Source organism: Falco biarmicus, chromosome 6 (assembly GCF_023638135.1).
Source record: "Falco biarmicus isolate bFalBia1 chromosome 6, bFalBia1.pri, whole genome shotgun sequence".
In the NCBI taxonomy this organism is placed as follows: Eukaryota; Metazoa; Chordata; class Aves; order Falconiformes; family Falconidae; genus Falco; species Falco biarmicus.
Window position 1 is genome coordinate 7,455,465 of NC_079293.1, and position 12,775 is coordinate 7,468,239.

The following is a 12,775-nucleotide window of genomic DNA, read 5'->3' on the forward strand; positions in this document are numbered from 1 at the left end:
AAAGCTCAAGCAGTGAATGCAAATATGTGTGTTTGTAAACATAAAGAGAACAGAAACAAGTATACAAAGTTCACTATCTGCTCTGGAGAATGTGCTAAAATTATATATTCTTTTTTTCAGAATAACTAAGTGACATTTAAATGACATTTCTTTGTCCTACAGAAATCAAAGGAAAATACCAGAGTAATTTGTAAGCGCTGCAAGACAATGGTGGGAGAAACAGTATCATCAGGTATGGGATGTACAAACCAAACTAGACTCCACTGCATCAGCCATTGAGCACTGGAGTTTAAAAACTCTGGAGGAAAGTAGTTTATCAGTAAGGTGCAGGGCTGATTCCTGTGTGTTTGTCTCATTCCTTTCTGGAACAGCTGAGATTGTTACTTCCACTGTTAGACCTTGAAAGTGGCTTATGACAGGGATTTTCTTCTTCCATGTTTCTGTAGTGTATTTGGTTTATTCCAAAGCTTTGGAAGACTCAGTGCATGATTCCAGTTTACTAGGAATCCCAGTAAAAAATGAGGCCTGATAAACTATAGGTTGTTTATTTTGCTGTCAGTCCTACAGAATAATGGAAAGGTTAATTCAGAGCTTCAGCAACACAGAACTAGAAGCTAAAGATATGATTGATAGCAGCCAGTCTGGTTTCATGTGAAGGAAGCCTTGTCCAAGAAATAGGTTCTCTTTCATCATCATCCGATAATGAGATTATTGATGTAAAAACTGTCATTATATTGAATCAGCAGGGTTTACCTGAAGTAGTGTAAAGATGAGTCTCTGGTGGTTTTTAAAATGCAGTTATTAACAGGAGAGAATCAATGATAAGACTGTTACTAGTGGTGTTCATTCTTTCATTCTCCCTCTGCATCAGTCAGTGTGAGCCTGCCTTAGTTCAGAGATCTGGAGAATATAACAACTTTTCATAAAAAGCAAAGCCTGCATAAGAAATAAGTCATGAGGAGATGCAAGACAGAAGATCTTCTGTTACAGAAGGTTCTGATTGTCCTGTACAGGGATCTGAACAGTACAGGCTTTAATAAAATCGCATTTAAGGTAAGGTGTTTGAAAGCCCACAAAGCAAGTCGTGACTTTGGGAAAGCAGTGGTTGTAAAAGGACTTCAGAGATCGTCATGAATAATGGGTGCCTTAATAGCTAAACCTTCAGACGGTTGTAGCAACCAGTAATTGATGTGCTCAGTGGGGGTATGGGAAAAAACAAATGCTGTGTGGATGTGCAGGGATTTGGTTTGGACTCTGTACATGGCTGAAGTTATATAGCATATCCATTGTTTACAGTACTGTAGGAAATTTACATAGAGTTCAAAGAACAGACAAAAAACCTAATCAGGGATGTATGGTGTAAGTCTAGACACAACCATCTCTGTGAAAAAACACTAGAGAGCAGACTTGACTGTCATGCTTTGGTGCTTCCTCAGGAGCAGGTATCAGTGCCCTGAAGATAAAGCTAGATTAGAGTGGTGTAGCTGTGGAGGCCAGATTTGGCTTTTAAATTCCCAGGTCGACTATTCTTTCCCCCAACTCTATCCCCGTATACTTGGGTGATTTTTTTTCTTGGGAAATCCCACTTTCTATTTCTCTGCAAGCAAACATCTTAATTCCCAATGCTCTTGCAGCAGTAGCACCACTTCCTTACTCAGGGTAGCAGCTGGGGAGCTGGAGTGACTGAGCTGGCTTCTTTTCTTCCTGTCTTCCAGGACTAGGCACAACACGTAGCAGACTAAAATTTAACTTAGAAGTAAAAATATAATTTCCTAGCAGTGAGGATAATTAAAACCATGTAGTACTTATCTGGAGAACGGGTGGGATTACCAGGATTTTGGAATCTTTAAAACATATTAAGTATCTTCCGGAAATGCTTGCTTTCATCCAGTTTTAATGGTGTGTGTGGACAGAGATCAGAGGAGACAATCCCTTGCACCCTTGAAATTTATGGAACTGATCAATCTACTGTTGTTCACATTCTAAGGCTTAGTAGGATGAATTTATTGCTCTCTATGCTTAACCTGTTCTTCTGGGCCCCTGGCTAGGCAGTGTCTGTAGCGTAGATCCAGAATTTCAATATTATCATCTTTGACCTGACTTTATTGATGGGGGTTAAATTCTGTACTCAAACACGTCCATTTAGTGTTAAAGGCTGTCTTAGTGGAGCTTTTGGGGAACAGCTACACTGAGACTCAGAAGATACGCAGTATTAGTGTTGAGGTAATGTGACTTTTGGAAAGGAGTTCTATTCTGCTCTTTGAACAAAGACCAAAATTATTCTCCTGTGTGTGCTGTTATTAAAACTGTCTCTTGTGATTCACCGCAGCAGTACTGAGCAGCAGAGGGTACTAAAACACTTATGTAAGCTATGCTGATCTCAGTGCTTTAGGAAAGTTCTTTCAATTCATCTTTCAGGTTTGGCTTCAGCTCTTACTTGCTTTGTTTCAAGGTGATTGTTTCTAGCATTAAACAAAGATCAATATAGAAGACAAACTGCTGATCATGTAATTAGCTCAGAGCAGTTTTCTTCTGGCAATGTATGTTTTCTGTTACTGGAGGCTTTTCCTCCGACAAACCAAAGCAGAATTTGACCACCTCTTGATCGAACACTGAACAGAAGTTTATTTAGTGATACGGTGACTTACACTCTATTCTTAACAAGTCGGTTGTTCTGTTGTACTCAAAAAAAGTTTTTGTCGTTTTAGATACCGTTAAATATTATGTCACTGAGGTGATTATTCGACCATCTGAGGGAAGTTTCACCCCAACACCAAGGTAAAAAATAAAAATAAAAAAATCAGATGATTTGTTCACATTTATGTTTTAGGAAGGATGCTAGAAATGCAGTTAACATTTTAATTTCTTGAAAAATTACATAAAGTAACAAAGTGCTGTCACAGAATTAAGCTTTGTAAAGGTATTGTAGTCTGAATTCAGTCATGTATGATTTTGTTTGCTTCTCTCTGTGTGTGTTTGTGTGTGATGCAGGAGAGAGAGTTTATATAAGTTGTTGCAATGTCTCACTATTCAGGTGATAAGCCAAAATTTATTGATTTTGAACTATTTAAGTTTGCATTATGTCTAGTGACTGATGAAGAAAATGGAAGGTTATATTATATAAAGTTAAATCAAGTAAAGCTTGAAATATTTAACTGGAAATGACATTTTTGAATTTTCAAGAAATTCAATTTGATGTTAAGACTAAGATGAAACAGAACTTGATATAGCTATCTTGTGTCCTGTACTATCTGTTAGTCACAGTTCTTTTCTTTTGTGATTTGTATTTGAAACGTGCATCATTCTGAACTTTGTGTTCAGATGTGTAAAGTATACAGACAAAAGCTTTTATTCAGCATTTGACAATTGGCGTTGGTCAAAGTAAGTGATGTGGCACAATTTAGACTGCTGATCTATTAAAAAATTCATATGGCAGGAAATATAAAGTCCTCTAGTTTTGAGAAAGAGAAAGATAAAGAAGTCCCATCTCTCAGTAGAAAGTGATTGTAGGACTGTAGTGGAATTAACAGTATGGTGATACTCATATACTTGTACTGCATCGATATGAGTGAGTTGGTGCATGCAGTCGTTATGAAAACATATAATACGCGGCTATTTCTTAAACAGGTCTCAATTCATACAGAGCATGGTTGCTCAGTGTCTTGTGGAATTGTCCTCTGCTAAAAGCACGTTTAGATTCGCTGTAAAAGGGGACAACGGAAAAAGCTATATTCTGGTAAGATGTTTTTTTTATCTTTATCCTGCTGAAGAAGTTCAACCTATGAATCCCAGTTCCTAAAATGTATTGTTTATGCTGCTCATGATTGTACATTTAAAGAAAATTAAGAAATTCGAATTCTTGAAGTAGTTCTGAAGAATTCTGTTCAAGTAAGAAATTTATCGCTGTTTTTAATTTTAAGTAGATGTACATATGGAAATTGTCTCTATTAATATAGAAGTGAAAGTACTACAGGTGCATCACAAGTAGCACAGAAATAACACTGTGTTTTGTATTCAGAAATTATGGAAAACTCAAGTTTTTACTTTATAATATGTATCTCATCTTCTTGGTCCACTGCTTCTTGTCATTAATCACCAGAAGTTCATCAAATTGTATAGCATCTTTCACAAATATTGTCTTAAGTCAGCAGAGACTTCTAATGTAGTCAGTACATTGCATTGCAAAGTGAAGTGTAAACAAAAATAAAATTGCCTATTATACTTAATGTTCTAATGCTGTTAAACTTGATATTTAAATAGTGACAGCTAAATTCCTCAAACTGTTAAGATGGATAGGAATTTGGGTCTGGAATTATCTTAATACTATGCACTTGGTATAACCTTTTATTCACAAACTAGATACAGGCAAGGAGTTTGTAATTTTGCAGTTTGTGTGAGTAATTCATAGACACAAAGATAAAGGAATACATGATTGTGGATTCCTGCCCTGGATAAACTTATAGATGCACTTTGTTGAGGGAGGCAATCTAATTAAATAAATATATTAATAAATAAAACCTACATACACATTGTCCAAGTTCTGTGATTTCCAAACATCCAGATTCTGAGGTAAGTGTATGTATGTTGCTTTTAAATAAATCTTAGTGCCAAGATAACATCTATGCAACCACTGAGAAATACTTCTGTGATGATAAAGTAAGGTCTCATGAGCAGACTCATAATTGTCAGTATTTGTAATCTAATTGAGGAGTCATTAAAAATTGTGATTTTTCCCTTGTAGCATATGTTTTTCCAAGTCACCTAAAATTCTGATGCTTAAGTCTAGTAGCTTATATAGAATGAACAGGTTATTTTCTAACAGAAAAATCACCTTATTTAGCAGATTGCCATTACTCCTAAATCTGAGTTGCATTTTTGCCAATGTATTGATTAGAGGAGCAGGCTGAATTAGCATAGGGTTTGGCTTCTGATTGGCATCCTTCCTTTTTATAAGTGAGGTTTTAGTATTTTTTTGTGTGTTTAACCTCTGAAAGCCCTTACTCACGCCCAGGGTGAGGTTCTAGGTACTGTATACACACCAACAGTTGTTCTGGAGTCATGGGTTAAATCTTAGGACTCAGAGGCCTTGTGGACACAAGTGTAATGTGAGCATTGTTTATATTAATGTTGCAAACAGCTAAACAGTAAAAAATGTAGGTGCTTGAGGCTGTGAGTACACACTGATGCATCATGGACCAGCTATCCCACTTGTTTTGACAATAAGCCCAAGATCCTATTTCACAGTTGTGCCTACATACATGAATACACACAGCTTAGGCTGTGTGTAAGGTAATTAAGGTTAAGGTCTCTCACAAGTCTTTTTAGATTTCTTTTTAACATACAAATATTACATATACTTATTTCCTCTGTGTATATCACTTGACATTACCAGTTATGTTATTTGCAGATATCATAACTGAGTTTCTGTTGTTTAAGTTGGTGATAACCAAGTTCCTGAAAGCTGTATACTGCTTATGTTGTGGGGTTTTTTATAATTATTATTTAAAGGATGACAATAAATAAGTCTCCCAGGAAAAAAAAAGATGGCATATACAGATTTTTGTATTTGTCCTAACTGTGTCATTGCCCTTTTCACATTCTCTAAAAGATGAATAACTTGCCTCCTTGCTGTGCTCCACTGTTGAAGGGTTCCCTACCTTGAAGTTGCATGACTTACAAGCTGAGAATAAGGTGAGGACAGCAAGCGAATAGTGATATAGGAGAACACAAGCAAAATGGTACATTATTGGTCAGCATAGCAACATCTTAATAGAAGTAATTTTTTTTCTGTACTTATGAAAAAGGATAGGTTTGAAAGAGGTAAATAAGTAGATTTCTGGATTAATATAGGGAATTTATCCTATGAACGTGATGAACCTGATAAAACCCCAAAAGAAACGTATCTGAAAATATGGCAAAAAAAGGTGTGCGATAGTTTGGAGTGTTTGAATACTCATTCCAGTTTTGCAGTACTGAATAAAAGGTGGTTTTTTGGAGTGAGATTAAGCTGTAAAGTGCTTTGAAAGTAAGGCAGCTTGTATTTCAGGAATGAATGGAGAGGGAGTGGGAATATATCCCAGGAAAATAAATACGTAACAAAATGAGAGACACCTGTCAATCAGATACTGGTTCTTGAATCATGTCTTGGAGGGCATGAGCAGAACAAGTTTGCGTTTGTCACAGTTGGAGAGGGGGATGTTGCAGTCATCAAGATGTGAGATAATGAGTACCTGTTGAGACTTAACTACCCAGGTCTCTTAGCTTTATTCTTTGTGTAATATGAGGAAACCTCATCTTTATCTAACAGCCTGAATGTGAGGACAAGGAAGCTGTAATGAAAGATGTTTGCATTATTGACCTGTGTGATGATTTAAGTAATGGTAATGTTTGCAATAGCTAAGAAAGAACTAACAAGGAAGAACAGCTTTCTTTAGCCATGTTAAATTTGAATTGATGTCTGATTGTCTACAAATTGATGCTGCAGACACAGGTTGAGGTTTTAGGAAACTGATCACATAATGTAAATCATAGTATTTCACCTGTTTGAATCAAATATCACGAAGTGTAACTGAGATTTCAGCTTTTCTCATAAGAACGTCTTTGAAACCTATTGACAAGATGATCTAAAACCCAAACCAACACAACTAGAAAACCACCAACAAAAAACCCAAACGCTTTCTCCTGCTGCTGTCATTTCAGAAAATGTCATCAATCCACACTATGAATGGATTCTAAACTTTATATTTCTATCTTTCTGTAGAGATTCTTTTATTACTGGAGTTAACATGAAAGGGATTTGGTTGTGCAGGCTCTGCTGTACAGAGTGGTAGGGAGGAAGGAAAGATTACATTTTGAGTAACTTAGTTGAAAGCACAGATCAAAATTTGAAACTACATTAGCCAGAAGTCTCATGTCTAAACTGCTTTGAGTCAACTCACCAAATCTTGGTGGGTGATTGTTCATTCAGACCAAAAGCAAGATCAAAAAATAATTCATGCAAGAGGAGAAGAAGAAAATGATTGCCTGAAGAAGCAAATGTAGTTTCAGAAGTTGATTTTTTCATGGCCAAGTGTCTTTCCACCCACAAAGATTCATTTGCTTTTTCTGTATTGTGTACTAAATTATTAATACAGATCTGTTGTATTGCTGTTGAGACAAAGACATACTCTGAACAAGCGGTAGAATGTTATTGTGAGACGCCACATATCAACGCTTGTGGTAGAAGGAAGTACATTTCAGATGGACCATGCAAATGAAATGGTTTGATCGCTTTCTCTAAAGCAAGCTGCAGAAGGATTCTGAAAGGAGCAGACAGCTGTTGCTGCATTGTTTCCTAGAGTAGTTTGAAGGATATTCCCCTTTCTGAAAAGCATCCCAGGGGGCTTCTTCACAGGGAAGTGTTAATAATTTCAAAAGGATGGAACTCTGTTTAGTTAAAGCTAAGCGTGTTGGCAGTGGCCTGTATGTACAAGACACTTCTCTTTTTTCCCCATTTTCTTCAACATCTCTTCAACACTTGGCTTAAAGCATCGTGTGCAGTGGTCCTGACTAATGAGATATATTTTGCAGTTTCGGCTATGGGTGTGTACAGTGAGTTACCAGAGCGAAACTGATGAACAGCCACTTCCTAAGCCAAGTGCAGTTGCTTGTCATCATTTATGTGCATATGCTAAAGTGATTCTCCTCCTCCCATCTCCTCCCAAGACATCTTTATCAATATATCTCATTCCTCTTTTATGAAGCTTCCATTGTAATGTTCTGAGCCTTGGGCTCTGATAAATTGTGACTGTCACATTCAATTATGACATATACTGTGTGTCCTGTTAACAATGGTTTTCTCCCCCTACAGGGGATATCATCGTATGTCTGCTACCTAACATCACGTTTTACTTGAAGCTGATTAGGTCATGAGAAGCAGAAGATTACTCTAGTGAGCAGCACTGCATAAATCCTGTTTTCTCTGTTAAATTTTTCATATATAAACATTTCATATGGGCTCAGGACTTGTAAAAATTGATTTCCATTGGTAACTTGGATCACTTCATTCTGCAGGCTGTGATTAGAAGAAAAGCCTGACTTTTTCGTGCAGTGCTTAGCATGAAAGCCCCGAATCCAAGTTGGAATACTGATGCACAATCACAAAGATTTAATTAGATCCATAATGTGATGCAAAAAGTTCAGTTTTCTCAAAACTCTCTCCAGTAAATATCCTGTGAATTCCTGTGAACATGTAGTGCTGAAGAGCGCCAGTCCCATTAGCAAGTTTGATAAAGATTTATTTTCCAAGTAAAGGTCTGTTACAACTGTTTCTAAATCCCAGTCTTCCTTTTAGACCACATTAATTGCTGTCTTTTTCCTTGCATGTCTTAGCTCTATCCAGTCATAACTGTCATGCTTTTTCTAAAAAACTTTAATTTCTGGCACTTCCAGTGGGCAATCTTTCAGTTCCCTGTCTTTACCCCTCAGTTTTTCAACATTATATGCTCGACTGATTCTTAAAAACCTATGAAATTAGAGAAATAATCCATTTGGTAGTGAAACAGACAACATGGGACTGTTTCTTTTGTTACTAGCAAAGGGTATGTGCTGCAGCCACAAAAAGAGGCAGCTTCACAGAAATAATGTTCTTAAGAGTGAGTGACTGTGATAAATCAGACATCAGTTTATTGTATTAACCTGTTTTCTCTACTAGAAACTGCAGACTGTGTGAATAATCAACCATGAACTTATGTTTTTTAACACTTTATTAGAAACTTTGTGAGAATACGGCTTTAGTATCAGTTGATTTAGGATCAGAGTAAAGGAACAAATTGAAATTGATGTAAACTACAGTAAAATAAATTATTTCTTCATTTCTAGATGTGGCTTTTAAATTCTGACACATTGCTAGTGGAGTCTTCAGGAAGTTCCTCTTCCCACAGTGTTTTTACACTGTTTGGAGATATTTTCATGCCTAGCTCTGGACCAGTGGGGACCTGGAATGCTGTCAAAGTCCTTTACCAGCCATGCATTAAAAGCAGGAATAAGGAGTAAGTACAGCCTTTTCTGACCTCAGGTTCTGATCTTTGATTTGTATTGCATTTCAGACCAGCAATATTTTTTTGAGGTTCTTTGGACAGTCTGTTCAAATGGCATACAATTTCTCTCTCTCTCCCTCCCTCCCTCTCTCTGCACCAGAGGAATAGTGGAATCATATTTGGTATTTGGAGAAAATCTAGTTGTTAAGTTTTTGCACTAAAGAGTTACGTTGTTTCTAGGGGCACTTGTAGATAACTTAGGTATGTAATACAAATGGAAGTTGTCTCCATTACACAGGAGAGTAATTGCTTTTGCGTTTGTGCATTCCCCCCCCGCCCCTGTGTTAACTTTCAGAGCTTGGCCATTTTTCCAGCTCTTGGCAGAAGCTGGAAGGATGGTGGTGCTAGGAATCCCATGGACAATGGGTGAGTTCTGCCCATATAGTCTCAGACCATGCCACCCTGCAGCTGTAGCTCCAGGTGATATAATTCAGGGAGGAGGAAAAATTGAGGGGAGGTAAGGAGCATGGGCTGATTCCTGAATGTTGTGCAAGTTTAACTAGATCTTCCTCTTCGCCTTCAATTTCTGGGTTTTGTGTGAAAATCTGATCTCATCTGTCAAGTTATTTATGGGAATAACCCTCTCTGCACTCGCACAGTAAAGAATTTGGACCTCTGGTACAGCTGAAGCCAAGAGGGTAGAGGTGGCTAGTTAATAGTTCAGCAAATCCTACCTCCCTGTTCCAGCTTCAGTCTTGACCTTTTTTGCCTTAAAATTATGCTTTGTTTTGCAAGAGAAAGAGCTGTTCACAGGACTGGAATTTGTCTGTTTAAGCCAAGTTATCTTCAGCACTACAGGTGTTGTCTGGTGGGTCTCAGTAAATTAGCATAATAATCATCTTTGTATACATGGACAATGCATCTAACAATGTCTCTGTTAAAATATACTTGTGCATGTAGCCTAGCAGAATAACATAAGTAATGTTGTATCAGTATAGCTTACTCTCAGCATGTAGCATATCCTCAAAAGGAAAGTCCTTTTTTGATATGATTCAGCAAGTTCATTGAGTTATCTAGCCTTTCTGTGTTTAGCTTTAACTTGCTTTCAGCCCAGTGGTGGCATTAGTTCAAAAAGAAACAGGGCCTTGAGAGAAGGGAAGAGAGAAGAGGCAAGGAAGGTGGTTGAATATAATGCCATATAAATGTTTTTCTTGGATGTGCCCAAGTCAACTGGAGCTCTCATAAAGGAAGCATTTGATTTCAGCAAGCTTTGCAGTCTACATTATGAAAAGCATACACTGCCTAACATGTTAAAGCCTTCATCTGCTGGAGAACAAAGATAAGAGAATATTGATTAAGCAGTGGGTCCAATGTTTGCAGGTGATGGAATCTGATTTTAGCATAATTTTCTGCTTTTGTTTCTGCAGTGATAGAAAAGAAAGCATTGGTTTTGTACAGGTCACACTTAAACAGTTGTTTGGTTTTGTTGTTTTTCCTTTAAACACTTGGAAACTAGATGACAGATCTAACTATGTACGGATGTATTTAAAATTTAGAAGACATTCCCTCCAGATTCAGTTCGTATGCAGCTAATTTATAGCCCAAGACCTCATAAAAGTACAGCAAAAATGTTGTCTCAGACAAGCAACCATGTACGTATGAATTTAAATATTTTTGTAGGAGAAAAACACACCTTACAAGAACATGTGATTCATCATAGCGTTTATCCTGAATGTTGCCAAGTGTATCCTTTCATTTTTCAAACAGATCCAATACTGAATAACTGAAATTAACTCTTGACATGAGAGAATGCAAAATTCTAGTAGTCAGAGAAAAGGTCATAATGCATAATTAACATTATTCATGGAAGAGGACAATTACCTTTACTAATATAGTAGCTTCAGAAGCTGGCATTGGGAAACCTTTGTGATCTAAATGTTATTTAGTGATCCAAAACACATCTTAAAACACTATCATTTAAACTTATTCTTAGAGTGGGAGATATTGCAAGAATCACTACCTGTTCTAAAATGAATACTTCCCTTAGCACTTACAGAAGTGGTAAGGGAACTCTTACAGAAGTGTAACTTACAGTTTTGTCTTTCAAGTTTCAGTTCTTTATCACTGAGAACATGTAATTACATTAACACACATTGAGTTATGAGTTATATATTTGACGTGTTATTTAGCTAGAAGTCATATCTACTTAGTCACTTACCTAGCATTCATAAATGCTTTTCTTGAATAGAGTTCTCAGCGGCGGAATTTTACTGAGATTATAGTCAGTTCTTTCCAGTTCCCCAGACAGACTTGTTACGAATCACTTGTTTGTGAAGATTACTTTCTATTTATCTTTAGGATTTTGCAGTGAGCAGAAGGTTTTAATTCTCCTCTGACAGTAATTGACATCTTCCCTGTGCAGTCCCTGGACAAATGCAACAATGGAAGAGAAAGAACAGAGGGTTCTTTTTAAGGTTCAGAAACTGAAGTAACTATTGGTTTAGAATTGTTTTCCCATTTATATATTTCTAGTAAAGAACAGTAAAAAGGACATTAGCACTTCAGTATGTTTTCACTAACTCATCTCTTAGCTGGGTTGAAGTACTGCTTGGATCTGTGCAGTAAGTCTGAAGTCTTTCTGTATTACAGGAATGTAAACACAGCAGAACCAAAAATATCAAAACCAGCGTAGCTTGTTTAATGCAATGTGTTTGAGTTTAGATCTCAAATATTATTTCAAGGATTCTGAACGACGTGTCTGACTTCTTGAGTAGCACAAGTTCCAAATGCTTTAGATGCCCACATTTCAACAATAATTATAATACTTACCTTGCTTGTTTCTGCACACACACCTGCCTTTGAAATAATGCAAAGGTTTGAGAGCCCATGGTCTTCTCCCTGCAAGTGGGGAGTAAGCAAGGATACCTCGTGTGCAGGAAGCAGTCAACAGGTCTGCTTGTGACCTAGACCCCAACGGTTGCAAGGGATAAGCGTGCACTCTAATACCCTGTTACATGTCAGAGAGCCTTTTCAATTGTTGCGAGTCACTGGGTACACTCAGGTCCTGTCTGATTCCTGAAGTGGCAGAATCTGATCTGTGTGATGGGAGGGAAGCGCCTTTCTTACCTTTGGACACTGGAGTCTGTGCTTAGTAGCTGGGCCATAGGTTAAGACAGATTAAGGTAATCTAGAAATAAAAGTGTTTATTTGTAATATCTAAACATAATAACATAATCACACATTTGTAAAACGGGGGTGAAGAAATGAAAGAAAATCTGTACTTAGTTTACTTACACAAGCATAAGTCTACTTACTGTCAGATAAATACATGGTTCCATCGTACCAGTTAAGGTCTTGGGCTTTGTGAAACTCTCCCCTGGCAAGCTGCCTCTGCTAGAGAGAGCCTAGCTGGGATTGCCTAAATTCACATTCAGGCACCCGCTGTTTGAAGTAACCCTTCGGTCTAGATTCCTTTGGATGCAGTTGAGTATTTCTCTTGGAGGGCCCGTAGTAGCTTTTATATGTGATCTTTCTTTTCCAGACTTCTAGGATGTCAGGAGAAATGTACAGTCTCACTCCAAAACTCATTTTATTCCATCTTTATTCAGGGCACAGTTTTGCAATTCTTCATAATTAAAATAATGCTTATTTCTGTTGCTCAGATACGGAAGTGTTTTTTCCCCTTAAACTAGGAATTATGTTCTGTGAACACCACCATGCTTCAGCGAGCAGCGAAACTCTCCTCCAGTAAATCACTG

General features: G+C 37.3%; 1 protein-coding gene across 5 annotated transcripts in view; it reads left to right on the forward strand.

Annotated features, from left to right (window-relative positions):
- UBE3D (ubiquitin protein ligase E3D) overlaps positions 1-12,775 on the forward strand; it is an 84,551-nt gene that overhangs the window by 16,200 nt on the left and 55,576 nt on the right. For all 5 annotated transcript variants that reach the window (XR_008822567.1, XM_056343560.1, XM_056343559.1 and 2 more), the window contains exons 5-8: positions 163-232; positions 2,709-2,778; positions 3,628-3,736; positions 8,860-9,029. Coding sequence is in view for 4 of the 5 variants with exons in the window: in XM_056343560.1 (XP_056199535.1) it covers positions 163-232; positions 2,709-2,778; positions 3,628-3,736; positions 8,860-9,029 (419 nt within the window). In the remaining variant the exon portion in view is untranslated. The remainder of the gene's footprint in view (positions 1-162; positions 233-2,708; positions 2,779-3,627; positions 3,737-8,859; positions 9,030-12,775) is intronic.